Below are 27,502 nucleotides of genomic sequence, written 5' to 3'. Positions count from 1 at the left end.
GCACAATTCACAATGGCTTTTGAAAGTTCCTTTTTTTATTGAAAGCAAACAAAAAACTACCCAACCCCAAAACATATCTGTTAAAACCCAGCATCTATTTTGCATTACAAAGCAAATGTCAAACACTCTTATCAGAACAAACTGAGCAACCTTTATAGAACAACTACTTCAATTATTTTCTTCCAAGTTCCACTGAAAATTCTCTTCTGAAAATAAGGCAGGGGGTTATTTTTATAGCTCAACCTGAAGATGCACATTGGTGTTTAGTAAGTATACAGCAATTACTGCATAGGTGTGTAGTGGTAGGTTATCTGATTTTGGCTAGAACCTTGAAAGACAAGGACTTAGTCAATCTATTATTTCTGTATCTCTTTCAAATGATTCAAAATTCTCCTAACATATTATAAAATTTCTAATGATCCACTGTACACAGCTCTTGTGTAGCATACCGTATTTCTTACATGGAAGCTTATGTGTGAATATCATGCCATTTGACTAGAATCATAGAATAGTTTGAATTGGAAGGGACCTTTTAAAGGTCATCTAGTCCAACCCCTTTGCAATAAGCAGGGATACACTGAACTATCAGAGGGACACATTCACCATCAGGTGTCTCAGAGCCTCATGCAAACTGACCTTGAAAGTTTCCAGCATGAGGCATCTACCACCTCCATGGGCAACCTGTTCTAGGTTTTTTTATAAAAACCTTTCTTCCTTATATCTAATCTGAATCAAACCTCCTCCAGTTTAAAACCATTACCCCTCAGTCCCACAGCCACAGGCCCTGCAAAGAAGTTTTCCCCTATCTTTTTTACAGGCCCAGCCATCCCAATTGTCTCAGCCTTAAAACAAAAATACCAAACAAACCAAAACCGACCAACCAAAAATACAAATACAAAAGTAATCAAAAAATCAGCAAAGGAAATGAAGATTCATCTAAATGAAGGGTCCAGTACCACTCATTTTTTATACCCTTTCTAAAAATTGCTACTAACTCTATATTTTATCTGGGGGAAGAACAATCCTATAATTCACATACTTTCCCAAAGGTATGTAAAAAAAATTTTCTACAAAACCTGGAAGATATGAGAAAATACAGTTTGATGCTTTTGCATTAAAGATTCCAAAATATTACAAATGAAAAATTTAGGAGCATTTATCTCACACAGAGGAAACATAACATTTTATTTATGTGTGCAAAGAGACACCACTGCTGTTTTGTAACACAAATTTGTAACAAATTTGATTCTCTAGTGCTGGGCCCCAGCATTCCATTGACCTGTGATTATTGTACAGTGCAGATAGAGCATCTGAAGATGCAGCAACTTTAGTGACTGACATTCTGAAGGCAGACACTTTAGAGAGCTTTATGCTCGAGTATTGACGTGATCTACATCATCTGAAATGAGGGAACGAGGACAACAGAGACTGCGTGATGAACCTCAGGAAGGTGTTGGTAGGTATGATATCTGCAAAACCTACTGTTTTCACTGTTCATAATGTCCCTCCACCTTCACCCTAAGAATATATCAAGACATGAGATTGAGTGGAACAGAAGTGACAAGGAGGCTGTAGGAATCATCATGGAACCTAGGGATCTGTTGATATTTCTATCAGCAGTGATAGACATGTACTGATAATGAAGTGGTGGTTTAATAGATGCTAAAGGCAGAATGGCAAATTGTCATCTGCAACACATGGTGATGTCCCAAGAAGTTTTAGAGATATGGCAATAGGTAAGCAGTGACTCCGAACAGCCCTTGTGGAGAAAAGGAACATGCTCTTTAGATAGACTTGCTTGTTTCTTCAGAATCTGAATCCTGTATTTATATACAAAGCCCAATAGTATGGGCAAATCAAACTCAAATAAATCCTGTTCTGTGATCCACTGCCAAAATAAGTTTATTTATAAAAGGAGGGGTTAAAGAAGAGGATAATGTGATGGAAGTGGTACATTTATTTCAGTCTTTGATGGCTGAACACTAATGCAAGAACTGCAAATGGTATGTAGGAGGACTTGAAAGATTTAGCTGACAATCGACATTTTTGACTTAAGTGGCAAAATAACGATCTGATAATTCATGACTGTAGTAATATAAAAGATTAGGCTTGTTTGTGAAAAAAGAAGAAAAGAAAGAAATAACAAAAGATTTTTTAAAATGTGATTTAAGTAGGCAAACTTTCCTAAATGCAGAATTAGATGGAAGAATCCCGAAGAACCTGGTGCTAGTGAAAAATAGTTAAAAAAACTGTCACAGTTCTTTAAATAAACAATGCTGACCACATGGAGTGCAAAGCCTCCTGCAAAGGAGTAATGGGCATTGTACAATAAGACCACATTGTCTTAGTTAGGATCTTCCTGTTGATCTCACAGCATGTAGGGAATGGAAACGAGGTCAACTTACTAAGGAAGAATACCACAGTAGAACATGGTATAATGGGCCAAAATTAGACACAGTTGGAAAGGGACACATCAAACTCCAAATTCTGTAAGTACATTAAAAGCAAGAAGAGGATGAAAGAAAAAGTACACTGTGCAACACTGGGGGAATACTAGAGGAATACAGAGACAAAGCTAATGTTAAAACTTCATCTTTTTTTGCATGAATCTTCACCACAAATCTACTGGTGTGCTTAATACAATTAATACCAGCAACAAAAGGCAAAAGGGTCAGAACTGACCTTAAACAGGCAAGGAGCTCAACAAATATTACTTAAATGCATTCAAATCATCTGGGCTTGATGATTTGTTAAATGTCCAGACACTAATCTATTTCAGAACTGTTAAAAGATGGATTTTGAGGAAATGATGAGTACAAATACAAACTTATACATGCTAGTTATATATATATATATATATATATATATATATATATATATATATCACATATGTATCACATATGTATCACCTATGTCTAAAAAAGGGAATAGGAACAGCTAAGGACTTACAGACTTAGTCAGCTTCAGAACTCCATGGCCTATGCACAGACAACCCATTCTTTTTTGTGATACCCTAAGCTGTCCTAAGATACTGATGTGGACACATTCTGAGCAGACACAACCCAGAATCTATGGGACTTTAAACACTTTGAAGAAGTTAGGTGCTAGGCTCTCAGTTGACCAAAGAAACCTGTGTTTAAATACCTTGCTTCTTCGCTCTGCCTTCATGCTTTGGAAAATATGTGCAATGGTTAAAGCACAAAATAGAATCATAGGATCATTTAGGTTGGAAAAGACCTGTAACACCATTGAGTCCAACCATTAACCCAGCACTGTCAAGCCCACCACCAACCCATGTAAGGTATCACACCATACACAACTGCCTGAAAATTAATCAGGAGTTGAGCAACAGCCAACGTAGATTTGTCAAGAGTGGGTTACATCAGATCAGTCCATTTTCTCTCTGACAGCATAAATAGCCTTGTGATAGAAGAGAAGCAGCACAAGTTGTATATCTTGATCGTAACAATGCAGTATTGCTTAATATTTTCTCAAGCAAAGCCAGGATATATAAATTGCAATTAGGTCACCAGAACTCTTTACTTAGGGAATTATTGTTTATTTATTATCAACTGGGAGTCTGTGTATTCAGAGGCATGATACAAAGATGGAAGTAATTTGAAAATACTATCAGTCAGAGAGCATGTAGACAGAGCATCAGAATTCTCTTGATGGTTTTGTGAATTACTTTGGAAACAAAAGGGATAAGCAGGGCATTGCAATAGTGGCAAATGCAAAGTCTGACACTCTTGTATAACACAGAACTAGAGAAATGCAAAATGAGGAAATTAAGTGGCTATGCAATGGTTCTGTAGAAAAGTACTTGTATTGATGGACTGCTCATAAACCGAATATAAGTCAACCTTGCAATTACAAAGAAGGTGAGCACAACACTCTAAGTTAGAAACAGTGCAAAAGCAGAGAAATTATTTTTGCTCTCCATGGTGTTACTTACCAGTTGAGCTGGAGCAATACTTTCAATTCTGACTGAAGCAACTCAGAACCCATACAAAATGCAAAGGAGATAACTGAGGCTTAGAACAGAAATGAGGCTTAAGGCCCTAGGTCTACAAAGACTACATTATTATGGGCTTCTTCTCAGGAAAAAGAAACAAGAACACAGCAATCTCCACACTCTACATGTAGATGCCAAAAAGAACAAAGAGTACGAGTCAGAATTGCAACAAGAGAGATTCAGATCAGACTCCGAGGAAAAAGCTTTCTATCAGTGAAAACAATGGAACGCTAGATTTCCTTGGGAGAGGCTGTGAATTCTCCACCACTGAACAGCCAAAAAAAGTTTTAGCCAATATGAAGAAAAGCAGACGTTGATTTTGCCATAGTGTAAAGAAGATGAGATAAATTTTCCTTTTTTGCCATGTTTTCTGCATCAAGATGGTGTAACAAATTGTCATCTATTACAACATCATTAAAAAGAAAACTACAAGTCCTCTTGCATATATTTAACTTCTGACCAATTGCCAACCTCCAATTTCAAAGAAAGGTGCTTAAGAGACAGTCCTTGCATTGTCTTCTAGGCTTCTAGCCTCTTCATGCCCTTCAAGTGGAATCACTCTATCCAGTCTAACATAATTGACCAGAGCTTGTAATTCTTATCTGAAAGAGCCCCTCATTTGGACAGTGACCTTCAGAAACACTGTGATTTCATAAGATAATGGCTTAGCTTGCCTGCATGCAATCAAAACCTTAGATTACACTCAATTTCTGGAACCATCATTCTCAAACACAAACCCATTGTATCTGTTACCAGTTATGCTTCATGATGGCTGGAAGGACCCTTGCTTATTCATGGTCAACTTTTTTACTAGCAATTGATAGCTTGAGCTGTGTTAAAAGTCAAGGTAGATAATGTCTCCCTTGAGGCCGAGTGTGGCAACCCAGTGGAAGAGATTTCTCATTAAGCCCAAGAGACAGAAATTGTCATTGGGAAATACTGAATGGCTGCAGAGACTAGTATTATGAGGCCATATACTTTGTCCATACCGATATTTTAGTACAAGGTACTAAAAAGTAAAACAGGACTTATTACTATATGTGCTCCTGTCAGTTTCTGGACTGTTCGTGTTCTGACTGACACATTCTTCAGAAACTAACAAGATCTGCTTGCACTTATAAAAGCCTAAATTGTCTACAAGAATGAAAAACAATCATTATCCTGTTCACTACTTTGGCTAATGACCTGGGAACCTATTATGTCAAGGAGTTATCCACAGCTAGAGTTCTCCTTGTTAAATAAAATGTGGCAATTATAAAACTAAACTTCTATCCATCTGCAAAATACTTTTAAGTGAACTCACATGTATTTCTAGTATGAAAATAATTGAGTTTCTCCATTTCCTATAGAATACTGCTGACTGTTCAAGTATGCTGTTACCTATCTAAAAGTAATTTTTCCACTAATACAACTATTATTCAAAAGAGATTGTGATAAATGGGACCGAACTAAAAGGATGCTCTAACAGTTGGCAGGTCTATAATAGAGAATGAGTGTAAATACGCTTGGGTCAAAAGGAAAAGCAGCTCTAGTTGTCACAAAAAATCTGCAAGTTCTGTTAAACAATGGCTGCACTTCTGATGATAGTGTTTCTGCTACACAACTCAATGCTAAGCAAAGATGCTGTATTTTTCAGCATTTAGTCATATCTGACTGGTACCATATGGTAACAATATCAGATCAAAGCAGAGGTTGAACTAACCTTGATAATTGCAAGGAACAGATCATGTAGATAAAGCTTGTGAAAGACCACATAATAGCCAGTTACTAGGAAAGCTGTCAAATAAAAGTTTTCTATTTCTATTTAGTTTAGCTGGCATAAGACTGAAAAAGGAAATTTTAATGTCCATAAATATTTCAGTCTGTTTGATATAACTGTGGCCACTACTCATATATATGCATCCCCCATCTTCTATTTATATCAGTTGAACTCTGGCAGCAATCTATACTAACTTTTAGTATGCAAAAGATTTAATGGGTTAGTTGTCTATTGTATGAAATACAGCAGCTGATTGTATTAAATTTGATGCTCTTCACTTTTAATTTTGTTCTGGTAGATAAAAAAGCTCATGTCCAGTCATTTTTTTTTAGACATTTTTATGGCTCATGCAAATTTTAGTGCCCTCCTCTGGGTTCTTTCCACAGCTTCTGAACTGAACTGGCCACGCTTAATATTGAAGATGATGACTTAATAGTATTCATTTAATGAAAAGGGTATTTCGTTTAGTGCAGCCTCCCTGGTGTTGTTGTTGCTTAAAGGTTGACTGAACAGATGTTTCTGCTGAGCTGTCCATAATCATGACCATATTTTCTTTTCAAATTTGATTTACAAACTAGAAATGGAATAACCTACATAATTTCCAGTACAAAACAGAGTACGCTTTCCTACAGTAAATCAAAGAATGGTTTAGATTGGAAGGGATCTTAAAAAATTATCTAGTTCCAACCCCCTGCCATTGCCTGAGACACCTTCCACTAGGCTAGGCTGCACAAAACCCCATCCACAGGAAGTACCTGTACATGTGATTGATAACCTATCAAGTTAAGTTAAGTTCAAGCCTTTCATTCATGTGCCTGACCTGAGAGAACCACACTGGAAGTATTGACATGCTTGTGTTATTGAACTATAATAGCACACTTCAGGTGGAAATAAAAATCAATTAGTTTTTAATATGTCCAAGGATGGAGAACTCACAACTTCTCCAGGCACCCTGTGCCCTCACTAAAAAAAGTTTTACTTCATGTCCATATGAAAGCTCAGCCTCCAGTAGTGCTACATCCTTTTATATACACTGATAAAACTGTCCTGGCCCTTCTCTTACCTAGGCAAAGTCCTAGAACTGGGCAAGGTACTCTAGGTGTAGCCTTATGAGTGCTGAGTTAGATGGGATGGTCTGTTAAACTCACATCACAATGGTATTCATGCCATTGAATGGAATTAATGCCTCTTCTCTGACCTTGACCCCTATAATCTGAAGCAGACTGTAATCCACCCTATAGAAGAGGTCCACATACATGCTGATCCCCTTGAGGGCAACAACCATTCCCCTTTTCTACTCTGCCTGTCTTTTGTTTCAAGAGAAGCAAAAGCTTGTCAAGAGTTCTGATACACATGAAAAAAGGAAAGAGAAATATGCAGAGAGAGGCATGCATAATACTGGAGAGAAGCAAAAAAAAGGAGGGGAGTGAATAGCTAAGGTAATTACCAAGTTTAGTAAAAAGCATTGATGATTTCAGGTCTTGAGGACACAGATGTAGGAATGTGAAAGAAGTAATGCAGCTGAAGACTCAGAATATTAAAAAAAAATAGACAAGCGTTGCAAAAACCCACAGACACAATAGGACAGCAATTGTTTCTTTGCCTGAAGATAAGGAGCACTCAGAGGCTCATCTCAAACAGAAAAATGCACACATTTACACAATGCCATGGCTGATGAAAAAGCTATCCTTTCTTAAACCAGCTACCATGTATTTAAAGCCAACAGATGAGGAGTTTCTGAGTAAGAAGTATATAAACAGGAATATAAGGAAATACTTCTGACAAGATGCAATTACCAGGGCCTTTTTGCTGTTGTGACCACAATATGTCTACAGTAACACTGAGAGATACATGAATGGCAAAGAGATACATCCAACACTACATACATACATAAATACAGCAGACAGGGTCTGACACAAGAGCTGCTGAAAGAACAACAAAGTCAGCCACCACAACTTCAGGTCTGGGGAGGTGACAGGGATAGGTACCAACTCATTCCATGGTTCTCTCAGCAATTCTGATGTACCTCAGCTTGGGTGTTCATGTTCACTCTGCATAAGCTCTCTTCCAGGGGTCTCACCTTTTCACAGTAAAGGGTAACATGACCCAGATTATGGCTAATTTTCTTTAGTTCTGTTTATGAAGTTATCAATTCTTATAAGAAAAGCTCTTTCTCATTTCTACCTTCAAATACAAAACAGTGAACAGTCTGCCTTCAAATACAAAATGAAAAGACAGATTTTTAAGACAGATGGTGAAAGTGATTCTGAGTATTACTTTAGTCCTATAAAAAATAACCAGATTAAACTGAGAAGTAAAACATCAAAGAATGAAAAAGAAAATATCTACTACTATGGGAATAATTGCTTCAGACATGAGGAGAAAAGCAAGAAGCATCTTTTAGAGAAAGAAACAAAGACCTTTTTCATTTTCACTAAAGTGGGAAATATGCCGAGTAAGACTGAAGAATTGCAAACATATGTTTTCAAAATGAAATGTGACTTGTTAATTTAGACCTTGTCTAAATCAAGAAGACAAGTGGGATAGCTATATTCATTCCAATACACTGTAGTGTCAAAAAAGACAATAGAATCCAATCTGTTTGAGCTCAGATGCAAGAAATTAGATGAAGAATTTTAGGCGAGTTATAAATCTGGCAAATGAAAAGATAAGGCATGTTTTAAAATGAAACAAAACCCATGCAAAATAGGAAAAAAAACTATAACATGCAGCAAACAGTACCGTCTAACTGCATTCAAATTCTAGAAGTAACAATTAAAACCCCTTTTTTCTAATACATAGTTCACGTAATTAGTGAACCCAAGCATGTCAGAACACACAGAAAAAAGCAAGTACTTATAAAGGTACTAGAAAAGGTATATAAGTCTGGGGGAAAAATAGGCAGAAAGGCATATATGGATTGTGGTCAAGGCAAGCATGTATGGAACTTGTTTAAGGAAAGATGACTAAAGACTCTGAGAAAGTTAAACATTATTGAATTATCCAAGAATGTTCAAATTTTGTGGAGAGTTCAGGAAAAGGGATATAAACAACCAGGGTCTGTTCACTTAGCCTTTAATAATAGAATTATAGACATATACCTTTGAACCCAAGAAGCAGAAGGTGAGAGGAAGTTACATGTAAGCATCTAAAATTAGTCAGTCATTTTTGATGACTGTCAAAAATGAAAATCCTGTGTCCAATCCCTTTTCTCTAGACATTAGAAAACACTGCCTTTCTATGCAAAAAAATGGCCACATATCCTTAACACAAGAGATAATTAAATGAAATCTGAGATTAAATATTATTCAAAGGATAGTAATGTTCTGAAATTAGGAAAAAAGTCTCAACTTTTTTTTCCCCTTTTGTATTTAAGCCAAAAAAATATATTGGAAAAGGATGAGGGGAGGGAAAGGCAAGGGGAGAAGCAGAGAGTAAGGGTGAAGAGGGGGAGAGTGCTGCAGAAGCATGGATGGATCACTTCTGCTTGCTCTTCCTTTTGCCGCACCTGCATCCAACATCCTGTTTCAAGTCCTCATCTGTCTTCAGATTCAGAATGGAAAGGAATGTTCTGTTCTCCATCTAATTCCTGTGCAGCCCTACAGTGGCAACACTGGAGGCACTGCAGACCGACTCATATCACTTAATTATTAGCACTTTGCAAGGGAGGCACAGTTGGAACACTACACACTGCAGTACTGCAGTGCATCCTTAACAGCTACATAACTTGCAGCATACCAGTCTCTTGTGCCCATATATGTTACCACTTATGTCCACACATTAGTTATGCTCTCATAACACAGCTCCTAGCACAGTCTTTTAAAAAGGCACATATGTGAGGCACTTACTTTCCCACTGTAAGGGGGGTGCTTTATCAGCTCACTTTTTAAAGTACTAATAATTCTGTCAAATGTAAATGGAACTGGTATTGCATACGAAGCCCTTTTTTTTTTAAGCCCTAACAGCTGTGCACTGTACTTTAGAAAACTTGCTTGAAGGGAATAAGAGGGGAACAAAAGCTTCACTAGTCTACATCAGAACAACCTTGAGTGAAGGGCCCCTCACACATCAGAAGGACTTATAGGAAAGGATGCTGTAGAGACAGCTGTGGATCTTCATTTTTTTAGCTTTCAGGACACAGCACAATTGATGTGTCCTACTAAATGTTCCAACTGAGTTTAGTCTTGCTACAGACAAAAGCAAATGCAATAGTTCTGCTAACACCTCTGCAAAATGTGTTCTTAAAGGTGAGACATGTTTTAAGTGTGACAAGAGCTTGTAACCAGGCTTTAGAAATCAAAAAGGAACGTCCACAACATGGATGTGGCATGGTGAAAAACAGATTCACACTTCTGAAATACAGTGACCAAGCCTGCAGAAATATGAAACTGTGACACTTAATCAAAAATGTAAAGCTTCCTATTCACATATGTAGACATACTGATAGTGAAGAGGACCTCTAGGGATTACTGCAAACAGGCAAACAAGAATTCCATTACCACATCAATCAGAGCAGCCAGATTGCAATGCAATTGCAGTGAGCCTTTCTGGACTGCCTAGGGAAGCTGAAAGAGTAGCTTTTGTGTAGCTGAAGACAACTGGGATTTTGATGTAAAATCCTTCAGCTTTAAACTCACATAACGTGAAACTGATGTTTGTTGTTAATACATGACTGTGAGCTACACATATACACCATCCATACAGGTGTGTTAGGTAAAATAAGTATTAACTTGCTGCATAAGGACAGAGGGTCAGCTGGGTGTAATAATCTGTCTGAAAATCCTTGGCTAGCTCAGCTCAGGAAACAGACTCAGAATTTTATGGAAAAGCCAGCTTCAATCTTTGGAATTTATTAATATATCTAGTCTGTAAGATACCTGCAGTAAAACTACCCTAATAAAGCTGTACAAATAAGGCACATTACAACAACACCATGCTGTCCACATCATCCAGTAAAACCGAAGAAAAAATGTCAGCTAAAGGGAAAAATGTGTCATAAAATGACCTTCAATTACTGCACACACAGGGGTGCCAATTTAACAGCTTTTTAAATCTGCTTAGGTGCAGATGACATATGTTACATTTAACCTTCAATTGCAAATGTTCTCTGAACTAAATGCTTTTGTCATAAACCTAAAACTATTTCAATGTAAAACTCAAACATTTACAGGAACATAACAATAAATATTTGAAAGCTACTGATTGTTAGAGAATGGAAAAGGACAAAGCTAAAAGATTGTAGTATAAGCAGAAAAGGCAGCTAAGTAAGATTAGGTAACCATTTAACTACCACTACACAATAATTCCATGGAGAGAAACATGAAGTAAAGCTGGAAGCAAATAATACATGCAGCCCTAATTTCTGCAGTTGGTCTTTCTATAAATGAAATTCTGCAAAATACCAATGGCACATATAATCCTCAAGGACCAATGAAGTTAATAAAACAAGCAGGGAGATGGTTACATTGCTACAAGAAACCAATTGTGAAAATCAAGCTTCACTTACTCTCTTCTAATAAAAAACTAATATACAGTAAGGTACCTACTAAATACTAAGTGTTCAGAATGTCAGATACCAGACTTTTCTTCTTGCCTTTTACAAGTAAAATAGTATTTTGTATTATTCATTACCCACTCTCCACCACAGAATTCCAGCTGATGTGGTTGGGAGTAGGAGTAATCTGTGCACATCAAAAACAATGGTTACCTTTTGCTGTCATTGCTCAAATTGTAGGAACAGATATTAAGCTGATTCATACTGCATGGAAACAGAGGTTTGAATTTGAATTCTGTAGGTAAACTTCCCCAAAATTAGTTGTTATTATTTTAAACAGAACAGAGTAAATCACTAGCTGACATCACCCTATGCCTTTTCTCAATGCAAGGGGAGAAGGAATCTTTACAAGGTGACAGATTCAAACTGCACCAACCTAAAATGAACAGGCCAAGACAGAAGCACAGAACCTGCACTGACCTTAAAATAAAAGGATGCTGTGATATGATAGCATAGCAATACTAGCACTCACCCAAGAGACAGTAATTATTTTGGGATTTGCTGATTTAGAAATTAAAAGAAAGAGAATAAGGTGGGTTTTGACCCATTTTAGAATCCTTTGATTTGTACATCATGTTTTTCTTTTCAGTAGACTGACCTGCTACAAACCTGAAATATTCACAGGACCTTCTGCAATACTACACACCTTAAGTTATTCCTTAAGAATACTGAAGTTTTATATTTAAGTAACTAACTTGACTATCTATAAACTGTAGATGAAAGATAGATAATTGCTAAATTTCTTTCATTAAACAAGTAAAGCTGAGACAAGATATAACTATTACTGTGATTTCTTTCCTCTACTGTTTTAAATGCTCTTCCAGTACAGATCTGGTCTGGTGAAATGGCAATGCTACCTAACACGTATGTCTGAGGAGGCTTTGAAGTATTTTTGTAGGAAGAAATTCTCATCCTAAGTGAAAGGGAAGGGCAGGTGCAAATCACAAGAGACTCAAAAGAGCCCAGCACCAGAAGAGAAAATGCAAGACAGAGTTAAATTCTCAAAGATCAGAAAGGTGTTAAGCAGTCATAGAGTCTGGAAAGACACACTTTTTTTTCCAGACCATTGAGGAGAGAACATTTTGTTTAGCTCTCTAAGGATTAGTAAAATCACCTCAGCTTTCTGCTACTCTTCAGATAATGTTACACTTCTCTTTTTGGAAGCTAAGTAGGTGGGTGTTTTTCCCTTCCTTTTGCCCTTCCCCAGTGTTAAGATCAGGAATCTGACTTCCCAGAAGCACCAACAAGGAAAGCTGGAGTAGTACAACATTGCCAACTGCCATTCATTTTCAGCAACCTGTTGCACAGACTTGTTAGCCATCCTTGCACAATATAAATTGTTTAATTAACATTTGAAGACTCACTGATGCCACACAGCAATCTAAATACACAGAGAAACTTCCTGCTTTGAAGGTGAGTATTTGCTGAGAGGTAGTCAAGAAGGTTACTTATCAGCTTGATGTATCAATGTCAGAAATAGCTATTTAATGAAAAATCCATTGTTCTTTAGCTGTAGAATCTTCTAATTAGAGCTGTAAAGCAAAATACTTTGCTGGAATTTGTGATAACTGAAATCTCTTGCGCAGAATTTTCTTTCCATATAGTTTCTATACCTGCATGTTTTCTATATTTCCAGCTCAGTCATATAGGTCTCCCAGGTAATCACCCAAAAGGCTTCTGTATCAGCTGAGCTTCAAGGATTTTGAGTCTTTAAATCCATACAGATTAATGAAGAGCTGAAAATCTGGATGTCCAATTTTTTTTTTTTTTTTTTTTTTTTTCAGTCATGAAGTTCCCAGTATCCAGTGATGCAAGATTTTTGAGCAATCTGCTAAACAGACAAGTCTGGGACATGGCTGCTTCTCAGGTACTGATCTCTTCTCTGTGGTGACGAGTGACAAGACCCGAGGGAATGGCCTAAGGTTGTGTCAAGGGAGGTTTAGGGTGAATATTAGGAAAAGTTTCTTCACCCAGAGGGTGGTTGGGCACTGGCACAGGGAAGTGGTCACAGCACCAAGCCTGGCAGAGTTCAAGAAGCATTTGGACAATGCACATGGTGTTATTCTTGGGGCTGTCCTGTGCACGGTGAGAAGCTTGACTGAATGATCCTCATGGGTCCCTTCCAACTCAGGACATTCTTTGTTTCTATGATTTGTACAATCTCTACATACTTATTCCCTCTGAACCCAAATCAAAACAAATAAAATCCTTGATAAAATGCATCTATCATAACTGCCAACTTGCTCCATCTTCTTTTACAGGCATTTTTAATACAGAAAATTACACAAGGTCTCATCACTACTGAAATAGAATTTTAACTAATATGCAAGCTGAAATAAATTTAAATTGTAATTATAACTCATTATACAATTTATTTTTTCCCAAGGGGAAAAAAAGGGCAATGATCCTATTCTTCCACTTTGTCAAAAATCTAGCTGGAGTAGGGATGGCATGAACATCAGAAGAATTGTTCTTGACTTCTTCCATTCTGGGACAACTTTCCTAAGGCTTTCTGTTCCATGGGCTCCAATAGCTGTCTGATAGCAACCACAACACTTGAAAGAAAGATCAGAAAACACATCCCTAAAAGCTCCTAACTTGTCCCTGAACTTTTCTTGAACACATTAGACTAACCAAGGTTGAGACAGAAGCCATTTTTTTATAATAAACACTTGCACACAAAAAACCAGAAAACCTCAACTCCCTTAACTAATGGTTTCTAAAAATGCTTATTCAAACTGACACATGCATGACAAGTTTTGGCTGAGTACGATTTAAGGAGGAGGAGTTATACCACCCAGAAAAATGGTGTTTATGACAGAAATGACAAAGAATCATTCATCATGGGGTTTTTCTATGTGGAGCAGTAATAAAGCCTAAATGAAACTGCACTTCATTAGTAATTTATTTCACAGATCACTATATATACACAAATAGCATAACTCTATCACATTTTTATAGTGCCATTTATTACAGTACTTCACATGCTATATTCACAGGGCAACACAGAAATGCAGCTTTCTCTGGGGAAGACCACAGCAGCCAACTGCAGAGCAGCACACAGGGAGGAAACACTTCTGAGCCACAAGAGCAGAAATAAGAATTTTCAGATGAATCAAGGAAAGGCCAATATAAAACAATAAAACTGAACCCCAAGAGATGTGCAGCTAACTCTAAGAATAGTATTGCACAATTTTTGCTTCCCTGATGCCCTATTTGATTTAGAAAGTAGAAATAAAAGAGGAAAACTGAATACCCTTGCCTTGTTCAGTCAAAGGGACCAATAGCAGAGACTTCCACCAGAACTCCCTGGCTAAAATTCTCTATCCTTTTATTTGATCCTTGAGCACTACACTAACATCTTCCACTTGCCACAGAAAGGAAAAGAACATCAGTTCTATTGCTTTCATCAGTCCATATCTGGGATGCCACACTTCAGGCTCAGACATCAAGAAAAGAGATGCATTTCTTTCTCTACTAAGACTTCTGCAAAGTTCAAGGTTATTCCACTCTCCACTGGAAAAGAATTTTCAAACTTTAACACTTAAGAGGCCAAACATTTCCATTAAACTTCCAGATATGGCTGGTGACTCCTGCCTTCTAAATGCAGGTGAAAACGTGGTATGCTACACAAACCCACAGAATGCTATGAGAAGATGACAGACAGAAGGACACCTGCAAATGTCTCATCACAACATTTGCTCCAATTATGCAGTGTTGGCCTCTGAAATAACATATTATATGCATTACGTGAATGATTTTTGAAAGAAAAGTGAAAAAAATGCACTGCTTTTAACTAGTGAAGCATGTTTAAATTCAAAAAAATATTCTCTTGATTTTCTTGCCAAAAAACTCTGCTGTAAGAACACTGATAAGGAGGTAAGTGGCTTGTCATTTGTAGATACTTCCTAAATAAAGATGCCATGCTTGAAATGTAATTTATGAACATTGGGTCTTTGATGGTTGGAGAGAAAACATGTACATTCTTTTAATCTTTTCTGATGAATTAACTAGAAAGAGAACAAAAATTCAAAACTATCCTAAAAATATTTACTGGGCACTAAGTTAAAATCTGTTTGACAGCAGGGAAAAAGGTTTTCTTAAAACTTGTCAATATTGACTTTGACTGCATTGTGGGAGCTTGAGAATAAGTACATTTATATTGTTTCTCCTATGGATCTTGTTCTGATGTTCTTTCTCAAGCATTCTGTTATTAAATGCAGAATTGTTGTCCACAAACATACAGTATCTAATTTGATAAGAGGCTGAGTAAATGTACATTAATACAATTTTTTTTCTCTTTTTGTGTCATACTGCACTTCATCTCCCTGCTTTAGTGGTAGACTAACTACTAACAGTTTAAGAAATAAAACCTGCAATACTGAAATGAAATACTGATTTAAGATGCAGGTTTTAATTACTCATTTAAATGATCTGCATTCGCTAGTTGCTGTATTAAAAGAGGGATACTGACCATCTGCAAAAAATAAAATTCCCTATTTGTGTAAGTTAATGAGTCTGAATTAAGTGCATGAGTATTCCCCATTGAAACTGGTAAGACTGCTTGAATCCCTAAGTGAGGCAAGTGAGTAAATGAAGTCTCTTATCTATTTTAACTACTAGACCTGCTAGAAATACTTTTTTTTTCTCTCTCTAAGAAACCCTGCAATCTGACCAACAAATGCAGGAAGGACCAGACACTGTAGGAAAGATCACAAAACTGAAATTTTATTTCCAGCCTGTTACTCTTCAGATCATTCTCCTCAACAGATCTGAGCACACAGCCATAAGCTCTGGAGAAGATATTCCTTATAAAAGGTGGGAATAAGTGGATTCAGCGCACTGGAGCTGAGAGAGCTTACATAGGCTTGTACAAAAGATGAAGAGCAGGAGAACAAACATTGACTAATATTGACCTGGACATTGCTGGCAGAGTACCAAGGAAGATCACAGGTGAAAAGAGACTCAAAGTAAAGAAAGTCTTGAGAATGAGACGTTTATCTTCAACGCCATAGGTAAAAAGGCTAATTAAGTGATTTGGCAAGTTTGAAAGATTTGCTGCCCAGTTTCCATTCAAACAATTCAGGGACCTGCAGAGTTTTCAGGAAGCAAAGAAGCAGGAGCTGGTTTTCACAGACAATTTTATAGTCATTCTACATCTAACACTTTTACTTAAGAAAGTATGGAGATTTTCTAATTCTTTCCTGGAACGATTCCTAGTCAGTCAAATCAGCCTATGCAAACACGCTGTAAAAAAGTCTCATTAAAAATAGAAATATTTTATGATGCTACTTACCTGCCTGTCTACTTCTGGAAGCAAAAGCAGGAGGTATTGTTGAAAATGCTGAGGTAAAGAAGCAAAGGTGTGTTTATTTATTAAAGCCCTCAGGTTAGTGTTCACTAGAATAGATCCCGGTGTTTCTATGTCAATATCCTCAGCTTTGGTCCATTTCAAATGTCCTGGAGTAAATAAACAAAAATAACTTTAAACATAAATAAAGGAAGAGAGTAGGAACAAGTCTTCTTTTAAAGTTTTTAGCTTTTACTGTATAATACAATAAGCTCTTGAGAAATGGTACTCTGAGAAGGGTAACACAGCCTTTTCTAGGTGTCTTAACAGCTTTTATATTTGTATAATAATAAAAAATATTTTATATTTGTCTCCTGAAGATAAAATATTTTTATTTTATAAAAAAGAGACAAAATGTATTTGTCTCTTTACCTCTTACGTTCCAGTAAACATCACAGCTGACATATTATTACTTCTAGCTCGAGACCAACTCAACAGCCACAGAAAATAATCCTGTCATGTCATCAACAATAATTATATAAGCACCTATTTTCAAGCAAAAGGCTGCTCGATGAGGCTGATGTGACTCAATAACTATGGACAGCTTCTCTTTTGCCATCAGCAGTGCCCTATGGCCTACAGAACTTGTCCCATTGCACCTGCTAAAACTACCTGTGTGAAAAGAGAGTGATCAAAGAGATGAGAATATTTAATATGTTAATGTTTGAAAACATTAACAACAAAAAACAAAAGCATTTTTCAGGATTTTCTTAAGAACTAAGAGCTAAAATGATCAAAACCAGAAGGCAGCAGCAGGAATTGTGAGATTAGTAAAGGTATGTGAGGAACGATACAAACAAAGGAGTAAGATAAAGACTCCACAGAGGGAAAGGAAAATAAACATATGGCTCATGCACAGCATTTACACGTAAAGTAAAAATGTCTTCTTACTTTACACAGTGGACAGAAAGGCTATCAACTTAAACTCTTGCACAGTAAGAAATATATCTGTTAAGGTACTGGGAAAAGAAAGCTTTCAACCACCAATAACAAGGAGATGCTGAATTAAATCCATAGGAAGGCATTACAGTCTCCATCAAAATATTTTAAGAATTTGTTAGACAAATACCTGTCAGTAATGACAGATGCATATCTGATTTTGACCTATGACTGATGAACAAATTAGATGACCACTGGAGACCCTGTCTGGTCTGATTTTGTTATTATTTCTAGGACAATATTTAGAAAATACTTTTTAAAGTTTCTTAAAGAGCTATCTGCTTCAAGGTATTTATATACTGCTAAAATCCCCTTTTTCCTCTAAGTCTTAACATATCAAAGTCCAGGTGGCTGGAAAAACTCAAAAGCTTTTAATCTCTCCCAGGAAACTTCTTCAGGTTTTGGTTTGTTGTACTTTCAAATATTTCAAAAATGGTGAAAGAGGGGTCTGAACTATATAAAACACAAACTCCATCAGAATCTCTAAAAAAGCGATTAAAAGATTATTCCACTGCTATGATGAATGATGGCATTTGGCATTTACATAGGACCTCTCAGTAACAATTAAAACTGACACATCAAGAAGATTAAATATGTTTTAAAAATGAGAAAATTTGGGCATACTGATTATTATTATTATTTAGATGTCTTAGAGGACCTATGGTGGTCTCTTCCCTGAAAGTCTGTAACTACAAAATATACACATGCAAGAAAATGAAGTTTTGTAAATTCTAAAAGCTCCACTTCAGTCACAGCCTCCTGTAAACATTCTTGTAATTTTATTTTATTTTTCAGCAGCTGATAGTAACTGAATGAGACAAGAACTACTTTTGCACTCAGCACAGGATAACCTTTTCCAACACATATTTCTAACATACTCTATTTCAGTACAGCAAAGACTCCATTACCAACAAATGAATGCCCTGTTATACAGGACAATTGTATGGAAGAAGTGCCCATTTTCATGAATGCATCACAATAAACTATCCTCACCATCTGTTCCACCCACTAAATATAAATGTAAAAAGAACACAGTCCCTGAGCATAACACAAGCTGTATGATGTATTGAATTTTAATGCCTGTATGTATATTCTCTTCTTTAATCAATATAAAATACATATCCCCATCTTCTAAGTGACTCCAAATTAGAGTAACATTTTCTCCAGCTAGCACTTTATTTATATCCTATGGGAAGGCATACACAAAGAGATAATCCAAACTGAAATAAGATACATGACTGCAAAATCAGTAACATCCTTCAGTGGCAGATATTCTCATAGCATGAAAAGCCCAAGACAAAGAGCCAAATCTACATTTTCTGATTTATTTGACCTGCTATCATTTACAGATTACTATGGGGGTTTTATCAGCTTCTGGAAGAAATGTGTGTATTGCGTCTTGGCCAGTAGGGAACTGTGGATGCCCACCACAATCCTACTTTAAAAAACCCTCAAAATCTGTTCAGAAAAACAACAAATTCTCTCTTCTGCACCCTTCCTATGGCTAATTTAGGTTCTGTATAGCAGGTCCCAAGTTTGTAATAAGATTTAGTGAAGTATTTGGAAGCAGCATGGAAGTATGACACCACTGCATCACTAATCATAGCTCTGAGAAGAGTTTATGACAAAACATGTGCCAATGTTTTTTATGTTGTTTTCCACAGAGAAAGACATTTTGAATCCTTATATAGTTCGGGGGTATCACTGTCCAGATCAGAAATAGAAGCTGTAAGACAAGAGAGAAAACTCAGGCTTGCAGCCTTGGAAAATAAGAGTTTACTTCTCAACAGAGAATTAACTATAAGGAGATGGGAACACCATGGGTCTACATCAAGATATAAAAATGAAAATAGAAAAAGGACAGAAATCACACAGTTGGCAGAATCTGTTAACTAAATGGAAAAAAAAGTAATCTTATTTAATCAGAGCTCAGAAATTCTACCAAACAACATGTAGTGGATGTTGGTCAGATCAGCAGAGTTTCAGACAACCAAACAGTATCTGGACCTGGATTGTGCACTACAGAGGACCCTGGACCTGTTCTTGAAGCTACTCTACAACTGTACTTTTTGCATCCCAGGAAATGTTGTGTCATGAGAGAAACATACAGGTACAAGAACAGAAACCCTTAAACCTTATACAAAGTTCCCCGCACTTCATGTGTGGTGTTCCAAAAGGCCAATAGATTTATTTTCTAAAATCCACCAAAAACTCCTAATGAATTAATTTGATATCATGAGCCAACAGTTGATATCATATCTGAAGATGGGGAGGAATATATACTTGAAATTATATATCTCAGTCTTAAATGTAGAGAAAAATTACAGGGAATCATCTAACATTGAATATAACTTTGCATAGCAAAAGCTGTAATACTGAAGGAGTATTGTCTATTTTGAATAATGATGTTGGATCAACATAGAGAAATAGCTATCCACATGGGACTGATTGATAATCTGCAGAAAGATCATGTATGAAATCAAAGTACACTTTCATGGGAGGCTGTGATATGATAAGGCTTCTAGGTTACACTGCCAGGAACTGGCAATAGCACATTTAACAATTCTCCTATGGCATTTAGGAAGTAAAGTGCCTTGGAGCTATTTTACAGGATCATTATATATAAAAATAGGACTAGGCTGGATGATTAATAAAGAAGAACAATCTTGTCTCCACAAAGATAGACATAAAATAACTTCTAGGATTTAGCCTCTACAAAAAGCTTGTTTGTTATCTTTTCCAACATGGCCACATTGCAAAATACTTCTCTAAATGATTCAGCATTCTGCTGAATGCAAAAAGTACTTTGTAAAGATAAAGAAACAGTTATGTCATTCTTTGACTTCACTTAAGCAGAGACAAGAGTCTTAGTGAACAATACATTTTGTGCTCCCTAGGGAACTTTTCAAATTAAATTTCATGCAGAGCAGGAAAATCTGCCTATGATATGGAGATTTAGAATTTACTCTTAGCATCTCTTCAGAGAAAATTCTTTGTTAATTACAGAATGTGATTCATGAACCTCACTAAAAAACCCACAGAAAATAAAATCAGAAACTGTATCTACCACCTCAAGAGATGTAGCTTCAAAATAGTTACAGGTCCAACTGAAGAACTAAATCAACCAAAGAAGAAGAACCAACCAAAACTTTTATGCCAAATCTCTATATGACATGCAATAATGCAAATGAAGAAAAGAGAATGTTAACTTCTAATCGGGCAAGCATGTAAGCAAATATGCTACTAAGTCTGGGAATAAATGCACATTAGGCAAGCAAATTCACCATGAAGAAAGAATATCTGTTACACACTGCCCCCATCCCCCAAAAACTCATTACATAACAATCAGAATCTAATTGCTATATCACCTCTCTGCCTGCAATTACTTAGGTCTGTCAAACTTTAAAAAGCAGCCACTGAGGACGAAAAAAAACTGACCATGGATTTTCCAGGTAGACAGAAAGATGTCTTGAGAAAGGATCAGCTGCTGAGTTTGAAAAAGGGACGGGTAAACAGAAAAATAAAACTTTCCAAGAGAACACAGAGTTTAGAAAAACATCAGTATTACAAGTAAGATAATTATTTCACTCCTACTCACCTAAACCAGATTTTTTTAACCTCTTTAAGTGCTGGCTTGTTTGCTTTCCAGTTGGAGACTTTTGCCCATGTTTCATCTCTTTATCAGAACCATCTGCTTCACCATTTTTAGATTCCGATCCTTTGGAAAAAGTAAAATCCCTTAAATATGATGCTTTTGCACTTTTACTAACAATCCCCTTAGCACCCCCTACACTGTAAACAAAACAAAAATAGGATTTAAAAAAATTTGACATTTTCTTGCTGAAAGGCAATATACTTTTCTGGTCACAATACAATTCCTTCTCATCAGAGGAATTGGAAGTAAAAGCTCAATAAATCAATTAAGTGCTGAAAACTAAAGTTTACTGAACACTGCAGTCAATAAAAACGTTCAGTGATCTAATAAAAACAACATAGTTCTATAATGCCCAGGAGATATTTTTAAAAATATTTCAACCTGAAGTTATGGGGCAGTAAAGCAACCTAAGGCTGAAAAAAATGATCATGTCTTTTTGAAGAAACATTTAAAGAAATGATATGTTTGGAAATATAATTGTCAATTTGTGTTAAACATAGACACAGAAATCTCTTAAAATGAAGCAACTTAACCACCAGAGCTAAAGGTCAAGGTTATGCTGCAATGATAAGCATGGTATAAGAAGAAAAGCTAACAAAAGGATTTGACTATTCAACGCAGAACTGAGACACAAATTCACATTCACGGAGAAGCTTTCCTTTCCCCCCCTCCTCCTTTTATGGCATTGAATACCAGCATGTGGTCCTCCATTAGAGCTCCAGAGCCAAACAAAATGTTACTTTGCATTCCTTTAAAGCTGCTGCTATTACCAATTGTCATTTTACTGTGTGCCTTCAGTTCTTTATTAAAGAAAAATCTCCATCCTTGAGACACGAGTCTTGATAAGGAAATAAAGACGTTAAACAAAGCCACCCAGTGGAAATAGTATTTCAGCAATTCCAAATTCTGTACGCTACACATCTGATTCAGAGGAAGGCTCTGTGACTAGAGCTGATCTTGCAAACAGTCCTTTAGCTATTTACCTGAAGGTGAATCCGACTGCTCATCGGACACCTTTAATGGTGTCAAAACAACACGAGGAACAGTCTTGTTTACCATCATTGAGACTCCATTTCTTCTTTTCTGCTGTTGTCTCAAAGCCTACAAAAATGATAACAAAACATAAAACTGTAGCAAAAAATAATGCTTATAAGTGAATTACACACAACATTTCTCTACCATTAAACTGAATCCCTTAAAATAAGCATAATTTACACAGCTACTGACTTGCCAGACTTCACACTCGTCCTCTTTATGTCATTTTCTTTTAAAATACAAAACCAGGCTTTTTTTCGTTTTTAACAGAGAAAGATGCACCTTAGATCATTTTCCAATCCAGTTTTGACAACAAAGAAGCACGTAACTGTTTGCTCTACCTTAACAGCACGACATGATAACCCATGAAATGTGAAACTAAGACTTCAAAAAAAAAAAGTAAACCCAAAATGTTTCAAAACCAGAATAAAAATATATATGTCTGCACATCTCTCACAGGTGCATCCTCTCCAGTATACTGCTCAGTCAATCAAGTTAACACAGAGTGTCATCAGTATGTACAGCATGTAAGGACTACAGTATTGATGCACTCACTCAGCCGTGAGTAGTGCTGCACAAAATCACTGAACATGGCAGGAATCATTTATTTTCGTGAAGGGAATCAGTCCTAATCTTGGAAACCTTGCAGCATTTGGCTTCTGTCTGTTTGACTTTGGGCATTAACCTTCAGAACACGAACATGATGGTGTTCTGGCAAATCTGGGGGAAAATGATACACAAATAAATCTCTACAAATGGTAGTGCTTTGTGTTTCATAAATGTATTGAATACAGGGCTGATAATGTAATATAAAACATCTACAGATTAGAAATAGCAAATACCCATCAGACTGTTTTATATGGAAAATGATATCTCATTCAAAAGGTCTTAAAACATAAAAATATGAATACCTGCCAATTAATACATCTGCAAGCATTAAAATTCTGGAATTAATCAGATTGGGCTGGGCTTAATACAGATCTCTCCTAGCCTCCTGTCTATTTTTCTCCATTCTTACTGTGCACTCTATTTTTACAACTGTGATTTGTGTTATGAACTTGGGGGATTTATTAAAGTAATACCATATCAACAAGGAACATATTTGATATGAATTATCCCTATAGGTTTATGAGCATGAATGACTGATGCCCTATAAGGTTTAAGTCTGTAACTTTAATGGATTGTAATACCTTTTCAAATTGTTCACATAGCTAAATAATAGGGAAAAAAACCTCTGAGAAGAAAGAAATCAATATTGGTCTATTCCTCTAAATAACACTCTACACAATGTAAAATACACCAGGCCACATAGAAGCTAGTTCATGGATTAACCCATTTTATTGTACTTCTGAAAAGACACGTAAGCACTGTGCAATATAAAGCAAATTAGAACACTTTAAATCAAACAAAGAGAGGAAGCTGGTCAGATCTGCATTGAACCAAAGAAGCAGCAGAAAACCATAAAGAACAGCCGATACTTCAAACATTTTTGAGACAAATTTCATACTGGTATCGAGCAAGCACAGCCAAACTTGTGGACAGAAAATTCTAAAGTGTTAACATTTCTCAAAAATTCCTCAAAATTCCAAAAATGACCCTGCAAAACTAAGTGTCCAATCAGGTTATCCTTAATTAACAGTAATACCATGGAGACAGTGGGAAACAGTTCATTAAAAATTAACGGAAAGACTGGCAATGTCTGCACCACCAATACACCAATATAACCACAACTTCGCATCATGGTGCCCCACAGCCTGGTTTGCCTCATGTCATCCTCATTTCCTCCAGCCAAGGCAAATGGTTAGAGCCCAAACAATGCTCCACGTTGTCCTCCCGCCTCCTCCTGACTTTCCAAGACAATTTCCACCTTTCACAAAGGTTTCATAGCCTTGCGGCCAGCGTCCACACGGAAACACCATTTTAATGCTTTACACAGCCACTGTGGCAAAGGCAGATTCTTTGTCAAGCCTCGCAGTCGCTTTTCAATGCTTACACTGAACTCCCGTGAGGGAGAGAAAGGAACCAGCAGTGTATCCACCATCAGTGACAGGCACACAGTGTCCTTACACCTCAGGTGACACATGTGCTGCTGGAGAGAGGGTAGCAGTACCCAATATTTGTCAGGAGCACCACTTACCTTCTTCTCTGTTACTGGCAGGCCCCCTGTGGTCCTGAAGCACACATTTATGCAACTGATCTGGAATTTGCAAGGAGCACAGGCCAACTCATGCCCATGGAGCACTAATGCAAGACACTCCCTGGACAGTTAGATGAGGAAATACAGCTGGGAGCAGACAAAGCCACCAGAACTATTTGCTTTGAGGCATAGCACACTTCTGGAGCTACAGCCTAAGCACCTCTATATATGAGGGTCAAGCAAAAACCTTAAAGACACCATTTCCTTTTGACAAACATTTGTTTTTCAGGGTTTCTTTCTCCCTAACATACATTGATTCACTGCCAGTCCCCTTCCCCAGCTCCTCCAGTTTCCCAGCACAAGGAACTGATCACTAAAAAGGGCCCAAGTTAAGTCTGAAAATCAAGCTGACAGTAAAGTTACACACACCTGAAGAACAGGCTGTAGAACAAAAAAAAAAAAAAAACAAAACACAAACAAACAAACAAACAAACAAACAAACCAAAACAAAAAAAAACCAACCCAAAAAAACAAATCCCAAAACCCAACCCCCACAACATGGATGTTAAATCTAAGTAAATCTTTTAACACTAAATTAACAAATTACCAGTGAATTACCCAGTGTACAGAGAATAGATGCATAACCTTCTCCACGACTCTCTGTCTTTTAATTTGTCAAATGAAAAATATAAGACAGGGGAAGAGGGTACAAAGATAACAAGTAAATAATCTAACATATGATTTGCAGGGTAAAGAGGTGGCTGAGATTCTGCACAGACATTCTTGCTGTGATATGCCCAGCTAATCACAACAATTTTGTGTTAATTTTTCCTCTGAATTTGAAGCTGCAGGATCTCAAATTTTTGGACAGACAAGTCTTCGCAAGACAATCGAGCAGCAGGAGAAACTGCTGACTGACACCCAGTTACAAGGGAAGCCAAACACCAGAAGGAGTTAAATATAAAAGAAGGACAATCTCTGTAGTCTCCACTGAGGACAAATATATAACTTCTCTATACCTAGCCTGAGGGACATTCATTTTAGAATACAAGACTACTGCAGGATGAGACAAAAATCTTGTAACCCAAGATTAATTCTACTTAGCTGGGAAGTCAATGAGATTACTCCAAGTGAAACATGCACCAAATGCCTGCTATACTGAGCTTTTAGTGCGCCAAGCTAATTTAGAGCTTTCCTAGTCACCACGACCAAATAAATCAAATTTATAACTAGCACTGAAGAAAATGAGAAATGTTGTAACTTATTCCATGGAAAAATGGTTCCAGATATCACTGCAGATACAGAAACAGTAACTAACACATACTATGTTGTCATCTTTCACAGACACAACCTTTTCTATCTCATCCATATTTAGAGATATATAACTTCCTAGCTGGACTTCCTACAGAACTGCAAGAAACAGATGATGACTTCACCGAATGGCAAGGTGTCATTTTCACTATGGTAAATTAGAAAAAAAAACACATGTAGTGCATATGATAGCTTAAATAAAGAATATTTTTCTTTAACGAGATGCTATGTTTACATTTCAAATGCATTCAATCACTTCATGCTAAATGCTTGAGTTAAAAAAACTGCACGTTTTAAATACCTAGAACTGATCACTGTTGAAGTATTCTGTAAGACATTACTACCATCCTATTTGTACAACAAATAAATAAAAAAAAAAAACTGAAAGGAAATGAAAGTTCATGTAATATACAAGTTAAAACATTACAAGCTCTCTTAAAATTACCACCAAAATATAATACTTACATCCAGCCTCTCACAAGCAGATTTGCAAAGGACATCTGTGAATCTCTTGCACATAATGAGTATGGAGAATTCCCAGTATTCCCATTCATAAAAATGAACCTGTGACCATCTGTTGAATAACACTGCCATGGTCATTATACAGTGCTTGGCATAATTATTTGGTTTAATGAAGTTATTTTTATTGCCAAAATCTTTAAGTAAACTATCAATCCATTTTCATCCAAAAAATCAAAAATAAAATAAAAAGATGAAAATCAAGAAAACATAAAACTCTGAAGATAGATGGCAAAAGAAAAACACCATGAAACTAACAGTGAACTTCTAATTCCAAGTGGGTTTCTTAAAATAAGGAGGTGACAAGAGCAAGGTTCCTTCTGTTTTTCAGGGAGTTTCTATCCCTAGTGGAGTATAGCAGTATTTTGGAGGTTTCATGAACGCCATTATATGCTCTTAAGAATAGTAATTTCATGTTTAGTTGATCTTAACACAGGAAAGACCTCTTCACCCATGTGACACAATGGTTAACTGTCTTCAGTAAAAACTCATAAAGTCATCTTTCAAGTAGGAATGAAAGGAAACAATATAAACTAAAACATAACTGGAGATGGGGGCAAAATACCTCCCCAAAAGAGCACCAGAAGCAAAATGTCAGCCTCTGTGCTCTGATTTTACTGCTGCTCGGCAATTTTTTTTTGTTATTTTTCTTTACCACATCTTTTAAACTCAGAATGAAAAAATGGAGCACACAGATAAACCATTAATGCAGAAAACCACTTTCATTTGAGATTAAATGCGTGACACACTGAGAATGTTAAAAATTAAGTCATTATCAACAAAGACATGTAACACTTGGTTGCATTAAGCAACATCGTCCCAGATTTCTACTTGTTCCATAAATGTCAAGACTACATCCTGAAACTCATGTAATGAAACATAACCTTTGAAATTTCACACATCATGGATCAGAAATGTAAAGCTATGGAATTCCTCCATTCTGCCATGTGAAAACTCGAGCTATGATACACTGAGCAAAGTCTCTTGCACAAAATAAATAACAAGTCTACATCATGGTTATGGATCCCAAATTGACAAAGATGAAACAGGTTTATGGTTTATTACTGATTCACTTAGCACCAGCACAAAATTCAGTTTTTGTCTTCTCTCTCTCCCTCACTTTGTTAGTAAAATTAAGAGCCTTTAATTCCCACATCTCAGTTAAATTAAAATTTCCCAGTGGCAACCTGTTTCATGGACAGACAGAGCAGTTAAACTACAACAGTAA

General features: G+C 36.6%; 1 protein-coding gene across 1 annotated transcript in view; it reads right to left on the bottom strand.

Moving 5' to 3' along the window:
- Window positions 1–27,502, bottom strand: part of ASXL3 (ASXL transcriptional regulator 3) — a 123,603-nt gene that overhangs the window by 18,809 nt on the left and 77,292 nt on the right. Inside the window, exons 6-8 of the mRNA XM_053991396.1 lie at window positions 22,256–22,373; window positions 21,216–21,335; window positions 16,625–16,788 (exon numbers count right to left, since the gene is read on the bottom strand). Coding sequence (XP_053847371.1) covers window positions 16,625–16,788; window positions 21,216–21,335; window positions 22,256–22,373 — 402 coding nt within the window. The remainder of the gene's footprint in view (window positions 1–16,624; window positions 16,789–21,215; window positions 21,336–22,255; window positions 22,374–27,502) is intronic.

Source organism: Vidua macroura, chromosome 1 (genome assembly GCF_024509145.1).
Source record: "Vidua macroura isolate BioBank_ID:100142 chromosome 1, ASM2450914v1, whole genome shotgun sequence".
In the NCBI taxonomy this organism is placed as follows: domain Eukaryota; kingdom Metazoa; phylum Chordata; class Aves; order Passeriformes; family Viduidae; genus Vidua; species Vidua macroura.
Note: the sequence above shows the minus strand (reverse complement) of the source record. Positions and strands in the feature narration are given on the sequence as shown.